Source organism: Liolophura sinensis, chromosome 8 (genome assembly GCF_032854445.1).
Source record: "Liolophura sinensis isolate JHLJ2023 chromosome 8, CUHK_Ljap_v2, whole genome shotgun sequence".
NCBI classification, from domain to species: domain Eukaryota; kingdom Metazoa; phylum Mollusca; class Polyplacophora; order Chitonida; family Chitonidae; genus Liolophura; species Liolophura sinensis.
Window position 1 is genome coordinate 8495981 of NC_088302.1, and position 21302 is coordinate 8517282.

General features: G+C 38.8%; 1 protein-coding gene across 1 annotated transcript in view; it reads left to right on the forward strand.

Moving 5' to 3' along the window:
* Nucleotides 1-20794, forward strand: part of LOC135472528 (sodium/iodide cotransporter-like) — a 44096-nt gene extending 23302 nt beyond the window's left edge. The window contains exons 2-11 of the mRNA XM_064752072.1: nt 5929-6009; nt 7676-7749; nt 9390-9525; nt 10190-10294; nt 13267-13338; nt 14689-14775; nt 16466-16677; nt 17587-17687; nt 19929-20056; nt 20660-20794. Of these exons, the coding sequence (XP_064608142.1) occupies nt 5929-6009; nt 7676-7749; nt 9390-9525; nt 10190-10294; nt 13267-13338; nt 14689-14775; nt 16466-16677; nt 17587-17687; nt 19929-20056; nt 20660-20794 (1131 nt within the window). The remainder of the gene's footprint in view (nt 1-5928; nt 6010-7675; nt 7750-9389; nt 9526-10189; nt 10295-13266; nt 13339-14688; nt 14776-16465; nt 16678-17586; nt 17688-19928; nt 20057-20659) is intronic.
* The last annotated feature ends 508 nt before the right edge of the window (nt 20795-21302 follow it).

Genomic DNA, 21302 nt, shown 5'->3' on the forward strand with positions numbered 1-21302 from the left:
GCACCTTATGTTTGAGTGATAGACTGCAGCCCGCATGCTCAGATAATGCACACCTCTCGTATAAGTGTTCTGCACCATATATCACCGTAAGTGATGGTTTACGATGTGGAGAAAGGATGAGTGACGGCACATTCATGGATAAGCAAGTATGAGGTGCGAAGCGCCGAGGACTTTTTTGTGCAGTAATATACAGTTACGAGGTGTTTCCTCCACTTAAACGTTTGCATTAGTATTACATAAAAATGATTTCTGTGTTTAGCGGTGTGAGGGAGTGGGGCGGCAAAGTGCGCAGAGAGTACGGAGGCTATGTTTTAGCTCTGGCTCTTTATATATACCGATATGACAATATATGCTTGAATCGACATTTCAGATGCAGGTGGTTAAAACTTTTCCTTGAGAGCTAGGCATATATAAGGGACCTGGTGTGTGTCTGTCAGAACTCTTATAATGTCCGATTCGGAGAGTAATAATATCTTCATAACCGAGTCCTTCTTAAACGTGTTTGTGGTAACGCACAACTATCAATTCTTTTTCAAGAGTCGCGCGGTGTCATTTCAAACAAATAATAAAAAAACGTTTCATCAAAATTAGGATCATTTAATGCTCTTTCGTGTATTACTACAACACGTAGCATGGTTAATCTTTCGTGATAATGTTACATGAAGTTTTAGTGCAACAGCGTTAGAGCTTTTAGCCACTGGGAGTCCAGTCAGTTGTACTCTTCATAGATTACTACTGGGTGTGTAAGATTATGGACAGCGACTATATGATTACATTGACACAACCAGGCCTCGAGATATCCATGTTCGTAAACAGAGTACCACAAATAAGACCCACCAGTTCACCCTGCTGTTCATATTTGTGCCTACTCTGCCTTTTCTCACACTGGCAACATTTGGTTATTGGAAACGAGGGCGAAGAACGAAACTGTTAGAAAATGAGTTTCACATTCATTAGAAACGAATTGACCCTTCATGTACAGCATTCCTATGACAAAGGATTGACATCACAGAAAATGCATAAATTTGTGTAAAAGGAGAGACTTGCATGGTGTTTCCGAATAGCTGAGTGGGATATTAGAACGTTTTAAAACGTGGGATATTAGAACGTTTTAAAACGTGGTGTTCGTGAGCTCGAATGACGCACTACCGAAAATCAGTTGAAGGCGCACTCAAGTGGTACAAGTCGTCACCCGTCACCCATCACCACTTTAACCACAAACTCGCTAGCGTGGATTCTTGAAAATTAATGAACTGCGCTGACATTAGCGTGACGTCTCAGCAAACGTGTAAATAGTGGAGTGCCTAACCAGCTTAAATATGGGACACTTTCCTGACTAAGAAATTACGATTTTTTGGATAGAGTGACGTCACAACAAGTGTTTAATTCTAGAATCTCCCCCGCAACATGATTATGTTGGATATACAAGCCTGCATTATGTAATCCCTGTGTTTTCTCTTATTCATTTTTGGAATATCCATTCCCATTAGTCATTACGTAATGGCGTCGCCTTACATCGCTCATCAGTACTCATATCAGCGTCCCATTACTGTTAAACTGACTTTGCCGGACGTGCGTGGTACCGGTACATGTGCACTCGTTTCAATAAAAATTTGCTGCAACAAATTAGGACGCTTTACGCAAGGTGGGACGACGGGATGAGTCATACAATATACTGGGTCATTTTGCTACGTTTTCGTTGGGATGTGAATATCGCCTTTCAAACAGACCAGGATTTCACAACATAGTCAGTAGGACTTCGAGCGTGTCTTTTTTTTTCAATTTTATTTTTTAATTAGATTTGAACAGCAACATAAAAAGATTCCAAAGCGGATTAAACAAAAACCTCTTCCTGACATCAATTGTTTTTTTTTACCCGGAAGTCGCTTTTCTACATCATGACATGATACATGTGGATTTCACTGTGAATAGACTTTTTATCACAACTTAATATGTAATGCATGCAAAGGGACGTCTTATATAGTGTGGTTTATTCATAACAGGTGTTTATTAAAAAAAAATCCGTTGCACGTGTTAAAAACTAGCCAGTTCACTTTCAATGGAAATTAATGCTTTATTCTTACGCCACATGCTCTAACCACAGACATGGAGGCTGCCACTAGGTGGCTTCCGGCAACGTGCATATCCGGTCAGATAGCTGTGCTGTACTAGAGAATGGGGCTGCCGTTTCTAAGTAACGTGCGTCTCCAACAAGCATAGTTTACGCAATCTTATGTAAAAATTGTGTTCCTTGTTGAAACGTCTACCATCTTAACAACATCTCGCTGTGATGGCAGTTTATCACATTTCAAACTAGTACGTCAATTGCGACGCGATTAAGAGGGAGAATATTGCTTTGCCTCTCCAGGCTCAAAATTGTTTCTCTGTGTTGAGACCTGACCATCAGTTCGTACGGTAAGGAGTACTGTATGGGAAGGATTACTTTGTGGGAAACATTCTGTCATACGCGGGATTTGTGAAGTTCACAGTTCCAAAATGGTCAAAACGACATTCAGCATACACGGCGCGGATTACGCTGTGTTTGGAGCCACAACAGTGATATCCCTGGCTATTGGCATATACCATGCGATAGCGGGATCCGGACAAACCTCCACATCGAAGTATCTGGTGGGAGACAGAACTATGGGAGTTTTCCCGGTGGCCTTGTCGCTGGTAGTCACGTATATGTCTTCCATTTTTCTCCTGGGTAATCCCGCCGAATCGTACGTTTATGGAGTGCCCGCCATATTGACTTTTATATGTATCTTAATCTCGAACGCTCTGGCGGCGTGGATAACTGTACCGCTACTTCATCCCCTCAACATTACTAGTTCCTACGAGGTAAAGCCACGTCCGACTTTTTAATTTACATTTTTTGATCGAATAGCTGATATTTTTTATTCTTCTTTGTAATTTTAAAAACACGCACATCTACTTGCTTGTTTATATTACTCATTTCGCGAGGCTTTAGACGTGTGAAAAGCCTTTCACTATATTATCATAATTTTATTATGATAATAATGGCCATAGGACTCACGATTTGTGCCAGTAATTGTTATTAAGGACAATGGTTGTGGGACTCACGAACTGTGGCAGCAATTGTTATTAAGGACAATGGTGGACTCACGAATTGTGGCTGTAATAGTTAGTAAGGGCAGTGGTTATGGGACTCACGAATTATGCCTGTAATAGTAAAGACAGTGGTTGTGGGACTCACTTTTTGTGCCCGTAATTGTGATTAAGGACAGTGGTTGTGGGACTCACTATTTGTGCCCGTAATTGTGATTAAGGACAGTGGTTGTGGGACTCACAAATTGTGCCTGTAATTGTTATTAAAGACAATGGTTGTGGGACTCACGAATTGTGGCAGTAATCGTTGGTAAGGACAATGGCCGCAAGACTTGCGAATTGTGCCTGTAACAGTTACTAAGGACAGTGGTTGTGGGTCTCACGAATTGTGCCTGTAACAGTTACTAAGGACAGTGGTTGTGGGTCTCACGAATTGTGCCTGTAACAGTTACTAAGGACAATGGTTGTGGGTCTCACGAATTGCACCAGTAATTGTTATTAAGGACAATAGTTGTGGGACTCAGTATTTGTGCCATTCATCGTTAGTAAAGACAATGGCCGTGGGACTCAGGAATTGTGCCAGTAATTGTGATTAAGGACAATGGTTGTGGGACTCACGAATTGTGCATGTAATAGTTAGTAAGGACAATGGCCGTGGGACTCACGAATTGTGCCGGTACTCGTTAGTAAGGACAGTGACGTAATCGCGTTATTTATTTATTTATTTATTATTTATTTGATTGGTGTTTTACGCCGTACTCAAGAATACGCGTTATTTACATGTACCTAAATTTCTCCACAGCTTTGTACTTTTCTCCACGTACAGTGTTTTTTTCCGAAAATAAAATATCTTGCTTTAAATTGAAAAGGGTAGAATTCCTTGGATGTGTTCAAAAGCACTGTGGGCTATGTAGTTTGTACTGTAGCCCACTCCGAACCTCTATCCTTTATGTCAGCTTGTAATTACGCATAGTTCTCATATCACGACGTGCATGATCACAATAAAAGGGAAGCTACTCTCGATGTACAATATCAGCTACGACCTGGTTTCACTGCCATCAACTCAAAGGATGGCTGGTTATTTCGACGTTTGGGTCTTATCTTGTATACAGTCAGTTGATGCTATAGTAGAAGATGGTGACACTTTCCTCCGACTGTATGCTATAATTACAGTATCCTTATAATTACAGTATCTTCTGTTGAGGTATAACTCCAGGCTGGTGCAAAAAGTCGGTTCACTCCTTGGCATGGTGAAAAACGTAAGTATGTTAAAATGGTTTTGTCTCATGCATATTTTAATCGGTTTGTTTTTCACAAAAATACTCTTTAACAAGAGATATATGTGTAAGAACTATAATGAAAAAGATTACTCAAGAGATTCGCTGTGACAACAATAAAAGTACACCTGCGACTGGAAATATTTGAATGCAACTGATTTTTAAAGTAAAATATGTTTTCTTAAACTATGTTTAATCGGTATATTTCAGGTAATAATTTTCTCGATATGTTTCTAATAATAAACTGGTGGACAACACGTTTCCACGGTGTTTAGTTGAATGATAAATAACATTTTCCGATAACTGCAATCTTCCGCACGAAATGTGAAACCACTGCTTTTGTATGTAACGCTTTAACAGAAGGAGTCTTCCAATCTAACCCATTTCCTGTGTTACACACATTAGTTAGTCGTTGCACAGTTATAATCATTCAATCAGTCAATTAATCAATCAATCTTCTTCTTTCAGTCTGTATATATGGGAATTGTTCTATATGGACCAGCCATTGCTCTCGATGCCGGTAGGAATTTTTTGTGTGTAACTTTGTGAATTAATATGTAACGAAATAATAACCAGTTGGTTGTGTATTCAAAAGTTACATGTACCAGTTCCCATTCCATATGTTCCAGTACTCTCCGTGGTGTACAAAAATATGTTCTCTCTTTGTTTACTTTTACCTTTATGCAGTTAGCGGATACCATTCACAAAGTGATTATTAACAATATTTAACATCTTCAACTTGTTCCTCTTTCGTAACACTACAACAATAGCATGAAGTTAAACGTGGGCCTTTCAATTCTGTACAGTTGCAGGATTCCCCATCTGGGCTTCCATAATGATTGTGGGACTGTCGTCAGTGGTCTACACATCCATTGTAAGTTGGACCAGAAAGTCGTAGATTACTAACTTGTAATCCCATTACTAATAGTTTATTAATGATTCCACGGATTCAAAACTATGACCACTAATTGCAAAGATCTGAATCTGCGTAAGCGGCATTTTACGACATCATTTATTTAAAAGCATTGAAAACCAAGACAAAACAAACAAACAATTGAAAAAAATGCTATAAACAATGATGATACGGATCATCAGCTTGGTTCTCGTGCAGGATGAAAACATTCAGTGCGGATCAACTTGCGTAAATCGATCGATAAATTCCACGTTATCAGAGCTTAAAGTGAACCTAGATGACGTCTTTGGCATATCCACTATCGCAGTCATTTACCAGGAACCGGTGAATCCTTCAAGCCTCAGCTCGTTTGACACTAATGGCTGCTCAGACGCTCAAAAGTAATCGTAAAGCAAATCCAGTACTGGAATTGTCCTGCCTTGGCAATGTAAACACGAGTGGAATATTAACACGGCTCAACGAAGAAAACAAATCTATTCTTTCAAACCCATGCAACTAAAATCTAAAGTCTGAGAACTGAAAGTGATTTTTGTGTTATGATCCTTAACGTTTTTGTTTAATTTTAGACTGTGTGATTTGGTATATTTGTCTCTTGGATCTCTTTCACAAAGCAATCCGACAGTATAAACTTCGTTGTCAATTTGCTGATACGGTTGTTTTACTTGTCAGGGAGGCTTTAAAGCGGTGATATGGACGGACGTCTTCCAGATGAGTATTATGGTGTTCGGGCTTCTGGCAATTGTGATCAAGGTGAGGGATGAAGTCAATGAAGTTTAAAGCAATCCAGAAGGATGAAGTCATATCATGCAATACTGTTTGTTGAGGGTTGGTCAACTGATAAATAGTCATTAAAGTCTATATCACTCCTGTTATGGAGCCATCTTAATGCAATCTGAATAAACTCTGCTGGATATTTATTTATTTATTTGACTTGTGTTTCACGCGGTACTCAAGAATATTTCACTTATACGACGGCGGTCAGCATTATGGTGGGAGAAAACCGGGCAATGCCCGGTGGGGGTGAGGGTGGTAAACTGCTGGATATAGGAATATGAGTTCAAACTGATTCTAATGGAGCACTGCTCTCATCTGAGTTCTGGACGTTGATATAGTGAATAAATTCATGTCTTCGTGTCTTGCTCCTGCACAAAATTGTATTAATCTACGCGTCGAATAACTTATTTATAACTGGCTTTTCAAACTGAGCAATTGTCTGAAATATGTAAAAATACAATGAAAATCATGCATTTGAAACTAAAACATATTTACAATGTTATGTCCGCATTTACCATGCAGCCAAGATGGCAAAACAGTATACAAATACTGTATACATAGAGTTTTACATGTAATGGTTTTCATGTAGACATTGTAGTTCATCTATTTGAAAACAGAAATGTACCAAGAGTAACCCTGTTTATTTGGCTTATACTAGTTACTTCTGGTTACACTTGCTCTTGTCTCTTTCTTTAAACTTGTCACTTATATTCAGCTATCTGTAAAATCCGTCATATTTGCTACAACTATTGCGTTTCGTCAGTGACACGTAACACCACAAGCTCTACACATTCATATGCTGGACGTCTATTAGTATTGTCAATAAAATGCAGTTGGAATACTTTGTCTGATGTATAATGTTAAACTCCATAGAATTGCTTTCGAAACGAAGATTTAATTGCCTGGGGTGACACGATAATTATTCAACACCAAAAACAAAACCTCTCAAAATTACGGTTATATTGTGCCAATACTTGAATGGAATTTCACATAACGTTGTGTCAGAAACAGTGTTTAAAGTCGAGTCGATCCCATTTAGGTAACTGGTGTTGCTCTCCGTACAAATATACTGGATTTCGCCCATACCTTCATTTTTTAATAATGATACCTCCCGAGGCTATGAGTTCTTGTGTTGAAAACAAGCTCATGGGAGTTTAACATTACCAATGTCACGTGCCACTGGCTAAAGGCCATTTTTAAAGAAATAGACTACAGATCATACAACGTATGTCAACGCCGGGCTATATGGTGTTTTATTTCTGACTTTGACGAAATCGGTTAACTTTTATTTGTGGTAACCATACACGTTAAACATTTCAAGGATGGGATATCGACTATTTTGTTGATTATATCACACAAACTTTATGACTGAGTGTTTATGTCAAGTAACCATGAGTATGGAGATTTTAGTGTATGTTTTTGGAAGTGCGTGTTGAAAGTTGTGACATTATTAAGTCATTAATTCTATTTCGGATGATGAGTGATACACATATTAGCTGTTGTTTGACGTAAGCTTCATTTAGATTTCATTTTTATTATGTGCTTTCCGCATGCAAATAAAATTGTAATTAAGTGGTAAAACTGAACGTCATATTTTTTACTGGTTTCATCTCATTATTTCTTCTTTCATGTCAATCATCAGTGCCTTGTGGATATGGAGAGCATACGTGACTTCTGGGACTACAATGTCGCTGGCAAAAGGATCAGAAACTTTACGTAAGTTTATCGTTACGCAGTATTTCTAATGTAACAACATGCCTTCAAATATAAAACATTCTGACTGTAAAATTCTTACTTTTAAACGTTTTCACTTTTTATGATAAAATGATGAATGCATTACTAATCCGCTGATGATCAATCCTTCCTTAGGTTCAGCTTCGATCCCACGATTCGAACCAGCTTCTGGACAACCCTCTTTGGCGGGATTTTCTATTGGTTTACAATCTCCTTTAACCAGCAGGCCGTCCAGAGAATCGTCTCGATGCCTTCCCAGAAACATGCTAGACAGTACGTTATATATCTCTCTTCTGCGTTAGAACCGGGAATTAGGTGTAGTGCAGTACTGGAAGGTGTAACAAAGCAAAAGCTGAGCAGAGGGTAACAAACCAGTGCACTCATTTATGTTGTGTAACAAGGAATTAAGTAGAGTGCATAAGTGAAGAGTGTAACAATGCAAGAGAAGAGCACTGAATAACACAATATTGTAAGGTGAATTATGTACATAACAAGAACAGCACAATAGTGAAGAGTGCAATCATCTAGAACAGAGCACTTACAGTACTGTACGGTAAAATAGGTAGAGCACAAGAACGGGAAATTGGGTAGAGAGCAGCAGTAAAGTGTAATCATAGATTTGCACCGTAATGAATAGCACAATACTACAGTTGTCATGAGGTATGAGACACCACCAGTGAATCTAGTATAGTACAATATTTATTTATGTATTTATTTATTTATTTATTTGATTGGTGTTTTACGCCGTACTCAAGAATATTTCAATTATACGACGGCGGTCAGCATTATGATGGGTGGAAACCGGGCAGACCCCGGGGGAAACCCACGATCATCCGCAGGTTGCAGGTAGTACAATATTAATACTATATGTAATGTTGGAGGGACCAACGAAGACGTGAACAGCACTGAACAGTACAATACTACACGTTGTTATGTTACCGAAGATTATTAAAATTGTACTTATTGTTGACTCGATTGGCGCTCAGCAATGAGAGGTTGGAGCAAGGAAACATGACTGGTTGTCCCGGTGTTGGTATGATGTGAGTGGTTGTCCAGGTATTGGTATAGTGTGACTAGTTGTCCCGGTGTTGGTATAATGTGAGTGGTTGTCCCGGTGTTTGTGTCATGTGACTGGTCGTCCCGTTGTCAGTATAATGTGACTGGTTGGCCATACTGGTTGGCCCGGTGTTTGTGTGATGTGACTGGGCAGCGTATCATGCCTGTCATCTTTGTGACAGTAGATCTTAAACATCTCACAATATTGTAGGTAAACCGTGCAGATGGTTTAAGTAGGATTTGGTTTTTAGCAATTTTTAATGTACATTATAATAACAGGATTTTTATTGCTATCAGAGGCTTATGTAAAGTTCTTTATTCGAAGCTCAAAGCTGCTAGAAATGTGAGAATGACTAATTTAATTATCACCTTAATTAAATCTTGCTGCTAACTGATTTAATTATTGATCTACTTTTAAAGTTATTACTCAACTAGAATCTTTTTACTTCTCTTCTCAGCTCGGGGACAGGCGCAAAACGTTCTTGAATTAACCTTTCTCGTACCAATTAATAATTCAGTTATCGATTCTTTTTTGGTGATATTTTTTTTTCATTTTGCTTTCTCAGAGTGCTGATGCTGAGCGTGCCCGGGTTCTACTTGCTAGCCATTTTGGCTGCCATGCAAGGATTCGCAGCGTACGCGTATTACACCAATAAGAGATGTGATCCTTTCGAAGAGGGCGTCATTACCAACTCTAATGAGGTAATAACGTGTTTTATCTCCAACCGAAATGTTAGCAAAGTAAAAACAAAAGCGAGGTTAAAAAGGATGAGTTTTATACCGAAATGAGCTGTCGTCTTTTATATTGGATTCCTGCATTAACCAGAATTCTCGTCCCTACATTGTATTATCATGTTACTGTTTATTGAATGTCATGAAACACAGCATTTCAGTGATTCAACACCAACAACGTCTAATGACTTGTAATTTTAAAAATCAATATATGTTTTACTTGATTATTCTTGAACCATGGCGCTAATGATCGTCTAAGTTGCCACACTTTTAGCATGTACTTAATGGTTAGAATAAAACCGTAAATGAGGTATGCTGACAAGAGGTCAGAATCCATCCATTAGGCGTAACCATGTGCGGACTCTATGCCGTCGATCCTGTGGTTTTATCATCCGCGATGTTGTCTATTATATTACACGTGTATCTTACAAGCTACAATAAGAGAATCCAAATCGCTGTAAAAAGGCATCATTTCCCTCTGGAACTCCGCAGTTCTTATTTCGTAGGTGTTTTATTAGGAAACACACCGACAAGTGTGACAAACTCATGGAAAGAACAAAGTAGAACATATAACTTCTGATCCCTTCGCTAAAAGCAGGAAGACCGTTCAACAGCGCCGTTTTTTATGTTTTAGATTCTGCCGTACTTTGTGATGGAACTCTTCTATAACCTGCCTGGATTTCCCGGCATCTTTCTGGCTGCGTTATTCAGTGCCTCCCTCAGGTTAGTTCTGGACAGAGTATCCCTGTAATACATATGTGTGAAAGGTTCGTGGAAGATTGTCTCCGTATAAACCTCATGTGACTGAACTCATATTTCCATCTCTGAAATACTTTTCCACAACTTGGCAATGATCATGAAATCAAAATATTTCAACGCAACACCTTTTGGCCATTGTCTTTTTGTTTAAAAATTGGAAAGCTTTTATATAAAAAATTTTTTTTTTCTGAATGAAAACCGTCCGTGATGAGTTTAAAGATGCATTTATCGTTTTGGAAGTTCGTGCTAGAACTGACTAATGCTGTGCTCTTTCACATTAAATCTGAGTAAATTAAGATTCTACGTGCCAAAAGCGGCAGGGTATGGATATTCAATCATGACAAGGATATGCGAAAAGATAATACACTTTGTCTGACACCTTATGCAAATTTCCGATCACTGTTTTTCCATCCAGTCTGGAGTCAACAAATCACCGCCAGTTTAAACCTTTTGACTTGATTCCATGCTATAAAAGGTTATTTCTCTATCTTTCGGAAATTCACAGAAAAACATATTGACCAAGGGCTAAATTTGTTTTGTCTGATGCCAACAAACTTCAGTAGGCTATTTACCAGACAAACATACACATGCTATCTGTTAATAGTCTTACATGTAGCATTTCATGGCTCTTGCCTCAGTATTTCATGTTGCTCCGGGCTCTGCTAGTATAAGTGAAAATATTCTTGAGTACGGCCTAATACACCAATCAAATAAATAAATCAATATTTTATGCATTAACGAATGGAGGGCACGGCAAAGAGTAACGTTTACGAATTCCGTCGGGAATACATGTATGCTGAATTAGAATAGAACAAACGTTTTCTTCTATATTACACACCATATCTCACATAAAGCTGTATTGTACTCGTGCTTCACCATTGTGCAGTAGTGATCGTCACTGTTACCTGACATTTGTATCTTTAGTAATGAAGAACAAAACACCTGATAGCATATCTCTTGTTATCCAACATGCGCTATGAGGGCATCAGGTTCCAACCAGTTCCTTCTATTCCAGCACCCCTGTCGTCAGGCCTGAACAGTTTATCTGCCATAACTCTGAATGATTTCATCAAACCGTACTGGCCAAAGATGAAAGACACAAGGGCAACCGTAATAGCAAAGATCTTAGGTGAGAAGTCTTTAATGTATGTTATTATAAAATGTGATTTAATTTATGTGATAGATAATTTACATCCACAAACACTTACCATAAATGGGGCATGGATGTAAGGCACTCGGCCAAAAACATATCTTTACACATAACATGAATCTCAGCAAGTAACACAACCACGAATTCTATTTCTATAAGTAACATTAATGGCATCGGCAAATGTCACATGCTCAAAATTAGGCATAAACAAATAACACATCACATCAGGCGGCACATCAATAAATGTCACAGCAACAAACAATACATTCCAAAATACTCAAGAAATACCGTTCTGCGTGTATCTATGTTCGCTCAATAATCATAGTTTAAGTTCTTGTTAGAATGTTGACAGTCAAGTCATTTTCGGTTCAAATTTCACTAATTCCTTGTTCAGTAAAGAGCATTCCCTCTTTTTGATACAGATGTTGGTTTAGATTAAGTTCCCAATCCCCTGCAGTAGGTAGTCATATTGTCTTTCACCTGCCGAACACCGGCTCCTAATGCCCTGTGAGATTCTGCAAGGGAGATCACTAACAAACACAGATGGCTGATTTCATCTCACTCCAAAATAGTTTAGTCTTATTCTACCGTGTGTGTCGGACAACAGGAATTTTCGCTCTAAGTGCATGATGTCTGATGTACATTAGCCACTTCCAGTATGGAGCCTTCGGGCCATCTGCCAGAAGTAACCTTTCGCTAAGACTTTCCTGGCAAACCCATCCACTGTATATCTATCCCTGAGAAAACACTGTTGACTGACGCAGACAGATTACAAAGTCCGTTTCGAAGACAGGATCCTACAGGTTAATCCTGAGTGGGTCCATTCCAAGTACAATATACTTTGTAATTTTTGTATTCCCTCACATGAACCTTGGCATAATGGGACAGGCTCGGGGACAGTTTACTATAACTTGGCGCAGCATCATATTTTGTACTTTAGGTATAGCGTTTCAGTGAGGCAGATCTGTGAACAGTTGGGCATTGGAATCATCCTTGTTTATGTATAAGGAGACATAGTTCTCCTATGCCGGAAGTAGTGTTGAAAATGTCTCTAAATCTCAGACAAACAAAATAAGCAAACAAAAAACCAACTGTTTTCGGGGTATTACAGAGGAGGACCACTTGGAGGTGCAGTTGGAGGTTATGAATACACTCGTTATGCTGTAATCTGTATGAAAAAGATTACTTGAAAGCACAAATTAGGTACTTAAGTGAGTTGCTCAAACATTCGCATTTCTGATTGCATTTGGTGGGACTATCTGGGGCCGATTTGAATTAAACAAGAATTGCGAAGCCTCTAAGCAGTATTTGCGCTGCCATGATGGCTAAGGTTGTAGCAAAGTTGCAAATTTGATCGATATTTCATTATGAAACAGTGCGTGTTAATATCGTCTTATTGGGGTTGTTATTTCCCAGGTGCTTGATTATTCTGTAACATTTGTCACCACTGAAATATTTATTCACGGCAGGGTGGTATAATCACAAACCGTTCTCTTCTCCTACGCGAGAATAATTTTTATCCATACCTTTAGATATCAGCATGCACTTTTTCTTTTGTTTTTTTTTTTCTGATAGAATTACTTTTCCTTTTCTTCTGACATTTTCGTTGAAAAAGCACAAAACCTACATGTACTCATGTAGGATGTCAATATTTAGAAGCACCTATTTCCAAACTGACAACGCTTTTGGTGATAATAAGGTTAAACAAAAAGCTAATAAATAATATTAAATAGACTTGGGTGTTGACATTTACTGCTATATATTGTCGCTGAGTTCGACAGTCTGTCTATTGTGTATTTTAGTTCTGGTATTTGGTCCTGGTGTCTGTTGGTGTCTCCTTCCTCATTATGAACATCGGTGGTCCCATCACGCAGGTATGTAGCCCTACACTCTTCTAACTACACTACACTGGCTTGAACACGTAAATGTATAACACTTCAGTCCAAAGCCATGTGTGTATTAAAACAGATATATGGTTGTGTGGGCGGCTCCTCTCCTACGGGTTAGCTGCGCCACTGCAGGGCACAACAATTTATCCTACACAAAATGTGAACTGGGCTAAAAGGTATGCGAATCCTTTTACGATCAATACCATGGTAGTTTACTTAAAACAACCCAATGGAGATAGTAAGGACATGCAGTGTTAAATTTGACATCTTTTTACATATTGGCAAAATATTTGCAATTTTTTCCAACTGCCTAGGGTTTTCCTACACTTACGTGTCCATACGATTTGTAGAGATGCATGAAATATGTCCGTCTTATTCAGGTCGGCATAAAACAGGCACCAGTGAAGTCACAGATTTTATTCAAATGCCATGTGGGGCTCTTACAGACTCTTCAACAAAAAAGACAATTCGCACAATCCAGTTTCATGGAGACTGAACAGGTGTAAACAGGAGTTGACAGGAAGGCGCCCTCATCATAGCCTGCAGCTATGATAGTCAGTTTTTTCCCGAGACATCCCTTCTATATGTTGGAATAGACAGCATCTGGATTGCAACAGTGCTACAATCAGTCTTAACGAGACGAATCGCAAGCCGCCTTCCCTATCTAAGAAAGAAATAGGATTTCGAAATTGCTCATCATTTCTGATATAGAGAGACCAATAGCATTAGCAAACGAACTGATGGGTGGAAGCGGCTTGGCCTATCTTATCTTTTGGCTTATTGACTGGGGACACCGACGTGCGCTGGAATCCCCTCAAAAGTCGCAGAAATGCTCTCATAGTAGAAGTCGTGTACTAGATAGAATCATTCTAATAAAACAGGTGAACACTTATTCCATGTGAAACAGACCATAACCGAAGCAGCAACACCCATGTATAGTGTGGTGGTTAGACTCGTTTAAGCTATATAAAGCATTCATTGCATTCTGTAAACTATTTCCGGTCCGCTGAACAACGAGAAAATTGTCTCTTTTCATTCTGCCTTGGCTAGATCGCCTATCCGTTGTCAGTATACTGTGACAGGGTGGACAAGAGTTCAATCCAGAAAGGCAGCAGAACAGATGTAATGGCATTACTACATATAGATACCGACATGAAATGACCGAACGAATGTCGAAGCTGACGATTATAACCTCAAGGCAACCATAAATATACCGGCTAGAACGAACGCAAAACCCGTCCAATGCTTACTCATCCCCATGTTGCAGAAATCCCCACCGTTGTTTTCCCGATTCTTGAACCTGTAAACTGTTTTATCATTTTGAATGTTTTTCAGATAACAGGGAGTTTGTTGGGATCATTGAGCGGTCCCAACTGTGGGCCTGTTCGTTTTAGGAGCTTTCTTCCCGTGACGAATGTGAAGGTACGAGACCTGATTGAGAGCTCTACTCATTACTATCCAAAAAAGGTCCCTGTACGGTTTAAACATAAGTGTATCTATTGCAGTTTTTCTTTCATTTGCCATAAGTGATTTAACGATTTTAAAATCTTTGATGCAACAAAGCTAAGCTGAATATAAAACGTTGGGGGCCGTATGGCTAAAGGATGTAAGCAACCATCCACATCTTTACAAAGCTGTCGCAGCACTACGCCAAGGGCAATTACCATGGCACTATATGTTGCCACTGAAATTACGCCAGGCGGAATTTGCGACTGCTTCGTGAAACAAGACCCTGGCTTTTAATACGAAAGGTTCGGTAAAATTGATTAGTTTACGGACTGAATGTAAATTCTAGCAGTCATACGGGAAGTGTGGTAGGGTACAAAGTCCTTAAGGTACTGATGCAGGCATGATAAGGCAAGGATCATTGCTGTATATCACGATATTGTCTGTCACCCTTGGAATGTTATCGTACATCTATAAAAATTCTAATGTGTACATTCCATTTGTATGAATACTAAACAATTCCAAAACGTTGACAAAACAACTGAAATTAATAGCATAATTGTCATGTGATCATGTGTCAACGTGGAAGTTTTCAACTTTTACACTAATATACTTCAACGTGACCAAATTCAACGCTTTATTAGCTGAATAGTGTGGCCATAACTGAAGTATTCTTAAAGGACATATATTCAGCTCCAACAGTTAAGTAGTGTATTACTTGTTAGATCTTGCACAGTTTTAGATATTCCAATCAATAACATCAACAAGAAATTCTTCACCGCAATGTATCAACAGTATGTACAACCACACTGGAAAAAAAACTAAGCCGTTTATCCGAAAAATTCCTCATGTGTCTGAAATATTCTTATTGCAGTTCCATTAATGAAGCTTTGTTTTTGTCTCCTCTGTGGGCCACCCAGATTACCAGCTTCAGCCGGCCCCTAAAGCAACTTCGTCATCATCAAACTTTATTACTGCAGATTCAAGGGTGTCATCAAAAACTAAAATTGCTTTTATGTAAATCACATCCCACAGACATAGTTGACTATATTCATCTTGTTCTCATAGAAAACAAATAAAACATGGATGTGTTTGTACTTGTCAGCCAAGCGAATACTGTACAGTGATGGGCTCAATCTCCATGGAGACACAAACCGTCAATTTATTCCGGTTTAGAAAAAGTATTGCTGGTTAAAGTCTTGTAATGCATGTCATGTTGTTCAGTCTTGATTAACCAGCATATTCGTCTTTGTCAACAAATGTTTCTGCCCAGTTTGAGTTTAGGAATGTGTAAACCAGGTACATATGACCCACAGAAATGGTTTCTAGGTGAACTATTCTTATTATGTTCCTGAACTCTGAGATAAAGCCTGGTTTCCTTTTTTTTAAATTTTTGTTGCTTTTTCTGTGAGAAAGTCTTGCATCCGAATTTTATTACATGCAGTGATATTTCATGGACACAGACATGTTAATCTTTTGATGCAGGTTGATGATTTGTTAGAAAATCTTGCATCCGAATTTCGTAACATGCAGGGATATTTCATGGACACAGACATGTTAATCTTTTGATGCAGATTGATGATTTATATGATTAACAATTTCTCAAAGAACATATTTATAAAACAATTGCTTGTCTCAGGTTAATGTTTTTAACTATAAAAAATAGGGTGTAATATCCGGTGCTGTTGCTGGTTTGGGAATTACATTTTGGATTGCCATGGGGGCCACAACTCTGAAGGTGCCATGGTTACCTCCAGCCCCAAGTGACATGTGTAATGTGACAGACGCCTCAAACTTTACGTCATCAGTCTGGTCTAACCATTCGGTCCCGCCCATACAAGAGGACTTCATTATCTGGACTGACACTCCCTACAATGCGTAAGTAACGCGTGATTTTATTAATTTTATTTTATGTAATTTTATGTAATTATTTGATTGGTGTTCATGATTTGCACATACAATTTGCATCAACTGCATCTATAAATTGTTGCATGGACATAATGAATGATTCCTTGACTGATGGTGGTGTGACACAATCCTTCGAAAATATTTCACTTATTTCACGGTGGAGAGTTTCGTGGAGAAAAGATTCCCCAGAGAAATCCACCGACCATTGGCAAGTAACCCAGAAACTTTCCCATATGTGAAGCACTGATTTTGATCTGTTGGGTGAACTCAATTTGTATGCCATTGTGGTCACGGTGGTGGTGTACTTCATGTATGCCTACCTAAACTGCTGTCAGACTCTTTCCATCAAGGTGTTGAAAACGTAGGCAGGAGAGGGGGAAAAATTACCTGCTTGGGAAAACCAATGCGGCGTATGTTGAAGTGAAAGAAATACATTTAGCATCCGTAATATATACTTTCAGTAAAAACTCTACTGAGAAGCGCAACGATTTTTTTCCTCGGGAGGGCTTATTCCGATTCAATACTCACAAGTATGGTGTCGGGTCGTTGACACGGTTTTACGCGTTTTCCTCTGGTTTCTTTCTCTCTAAAACATAATTACAAGCGGTTTTGTTTCCCTTCTGTAGATCAGCCAGACTTTAGCATACCTGAACAGATATTTGAAGATTTGTCCCTTTCCTGCTCTGAAGTTCTAATCCAACTCCTGCTGCATGGTGGCTGCTTTGTGTCATGTGTCTGATTTTTGTCGACGTGTGATGTATGATATCTCCAGCTTATAAACTCAGTAGGTGGCTTCTAACCTAAAATAAGCTTCAGCAAATCGGAAAACAATAGTTTATTAAAGGTAAATTACAATTTAAATGCTTCTTTCACCTACAGCACTGGTCTGGCCAAATTCTACTCTATCTCATACACGCTGTACACCTTGGTGGGATTGTTGATTACCATGATCGTGGGACTGGCAGTCAGCTTTCTAACAGGTGCTGTATCAAACATTTCACCCATCTTACCTTGGTAACGTAATGAAAATAAAGGAAAAAACATAAAGCATGCCCAAAGGAGAAATCAACGGAGGATAAAATCATCAATGGATTTATCGAAAATCTTGGCCAAAACGAAAAGTGCCATCCTAAGGAAGTTGAAACTGGTAGTGTGGCTGGGCAAACATAAACCTAAACTACATGGCAGTCTGCACACAGCCCCCATTTATGGACAGGTCTCTTATCGCTTCATTACTGGTTATATGAAGACATTTCCAGAAGCATCAAAGAAAGTATAATGTTTATTTTATAATCAGGGCATAAAACAGGGCATAAATCATGTAGTTATTTAATTCAACACTATCAGATCTCAAGTTGAAAACTAAAATGCTCGGTTTCCAATGACGTACCTACATCCATACACACAACAAAACTGCCATTCAAACGTTACATATTAGTTTTCCTGAAATTCTCTCCCGAACGAGTTAATGATCAGTAAGACGAAATCCATTTTTTTACAAGAGCAGATTTACCAATGATCACTAATCGAAATCGCCATGATGTACGCCATTTCCTTTGGCGAATCGCGGTCATGTTGCCCTAGAGATGGAGAGAGCAAGGACCAGAGTTACGCTGATGTTTTTGCCTTGAGCATCTCTGTCCGTTATCTAACACTGTACAGCACTTTACAGAGTCTGATACAGCCGAGTGTAACGTGACCGAACACTATATATGAGTAAGACACTGTTGTTCCACCAAAGCAAATAGATTTAAGCCCGGTGACACCGTTTATTTATGGATCTGAGGCAGAGCGTACATCAGATTGCGGCTTATTCTGGGTTTGAGAGTACAGCACAAGCCGAGGTGTGGCAACAGAATCAAATTTATGGCATGTAGTTAATCTTGTAAGAAATTAGTAAAACTTCCAGGTGACTGCTGACTGCTAAATGTTGTCTATATTATGCTCTCTCCGACGCTGAAGAGAAATCTTGTGGAAATTAGTGTCAAAATGGATTGCCTTGCAAAGCCACAGAAGTTTGATTGTAATTACCCCAGTGCGTGAACTCAGTTAAAAAGTCTTAACAGATGACACTGGGCAATTCGTTCGGTTTTCCCTTCCGGGAAGTAAGCAAGTTTTATAAAAACATAACAAAACTTCTCACCATTTAAGGTTTATCAATTATGGCTTTACTCCTGAGACAAAGAACAACGGTATGCTATGAAAACACCCTTAATCCTGACGAACTCAGTCCTAGGTTGGTTTACTGTCTTTGTTCCTCATTTTTCTTTTCCCACAACCGTGGTTCGAAAAAAGAAATATTTATTACAGACGAATTGTATGCATTTTTAATGAAAAACTTTCCAGTCCATGTGCTGTATGCACAGCCCAAGGGATGCACCCAGACTAATCCGAGATCCCAAGAGCTGTTTAAACCAATAGACTTGCCGTTAGAACTAGGACTTCTTTATATTAGCAAATTGATTTAATCCTCTGTAATCTAGCATGAGGTGGTGTTCTTCCCTTAAGCTTACAAGATATGGTTTGCTTTCATCCGATAACTGATCCTTGTGGCCACTGCGGCGTGTGCACTCAATAACTTTAACAACACTTGCTGGATTTTCTTGTATACAAAAAACCACGTTTGGTTAGCATAAAGGAAGAGGCCGTCTGTATAAGTCTTCAGTGTTGTCCCTCTCACTTCAGGCGTCCAATCCTCGACCACTGAGATAGCCAATTTGATTCCAGTTACATACATCTGCTCAGTGCGTGGTTTTAGTTCAAGTGTTTTGCAAGAACCCCGATAAGTCATGATTTTTTTACTTATATTCTAAAGATGTTGCAAAAGTGTACATTTTAAATTTTCAGCCGCAAACCACAATCAGCCAGCCAATCATGCAAATCATCTTTTTATAATGGAGCAGCGTAGTCGGTGGACATTTACCCAAGCTGACTTTTCTATCTTATCATTTATAGTGGTCCATCAGAATTCTGTATAAAAGGCATATTTCACACAATAAAATGGAAGAAGAAAATTGATATTTAGAGCAAACTACCGACTTCATTCAGACTGTCGTAAAAGAAATTGGTGGTTTTCATTGACAATGTGTGCTTTAATATTTTCTTTAATTTCTTTAATTTAGTTTCCTTTACGTCACTTAGTGTATATCATTGTTTACGTTAAAATTTGTAGGCATTGTTGATTAGCAGGTTTGTTTTTTATCAATGATGCCACTCTCCAGGTCCAAATAAAACATCTGACGTCGATCCCAAGTACATATCTCACGTGCTACGAAAGATCTACTACGGTCCAGATGTCAAAACTCATTACGCTCACGAGCAAGAGATGGATGTGCCCGTCCCGGAAAAGGTAAGTATAGAATGCCAACCCGTATGGTTTGCCTCTCTGATTTTTTGACTGAGTGTCCTCCTGTGAAAAGCAATTCGTCAAGGTTCTAGTATGTAAAAATCTACAGTCATGTTGATTATCAGGCAGTCAAGTGGTACATTTTTATGTGTTGATTGGTCACATACGCCTTTGCCTGGGTCAGATAGCGCTTAGAGGGTTATTTTCAGATAACTTTCAAAAACAATGTAATGCATGGGATGTGCCCACAAACTGATTTAGGTTTATGTAAGGTATATAAGTGAAATAATCGTTCGGGTGTAAGACTATTCAAAGAAGAAATTCATCACACCACTAAATACCTATATTGGCTCTAAATTCCTTACATAGGCCTATTTATTCGCTTCCCAAGTCTTCATTCTTATTTGTCAGTGGGTAAAATGGGAAAATTGTGAAATTTTCCACGGACTTCACTGAAACCTTTAGAATATGTTTGGATTCAATGAAGAATGCCAGAAAATCTTTACAAAACATTGGTGAAAAATGAAAACATTAAGTTATCTTTCTTCATTCCCGTACCAAGTTGGAAAATTCCAAGAGTTATTTTTTTTCTTTCGTTTTTTGTAGACGGAGAATTATCCAATGAAATACTCACAAAAAGAATCCCCAGAAGATGGAACTTCAAACATAAACTTTACAGATGAAGAGGTGAAGGAAGCTACAGAACCTGGGAAATGTAATGTGAACGGAAAAGTGGACTAACACAACATGGCCTCTTTCTGGCTAAACTCTGAAGTCTGCCTGTCATACATTATTGTTTCCATAACCAGTGACTTCCAATATGCACGAAAATCAGAACTCAGACTCGAAGACCCCAAGAGGTGTTTTTGCTGGACAATCAGCCATGAGAGATAGACACTGAATTATAGCAGTGGCATAAAACGATTTATTTACACTCTGCGGCGATGCTATTTAGCGCTTATGTGGACGCTTTTGTTTTTCATCAAGGGTATATAACCTTGGTTTTACGAATTGTTTTCACATCGGATATCAGACTTTCCTGAATTCAGACAGGCCACAATATGTACTCGTTAATGTTACAACCCGATAACAGTGCTTTTATACATATGCATTTCTGCATGACTTTGTTTATTGACCTTGTTGATACATTTGCAAAACTGCGTCGAACTCTGAAAGAAAGGGTAGGTACACAAAGCCCTGTATCCAAGGAACACAATAATGTGCCTTTGCAATCGTGTTTCCATTAAGG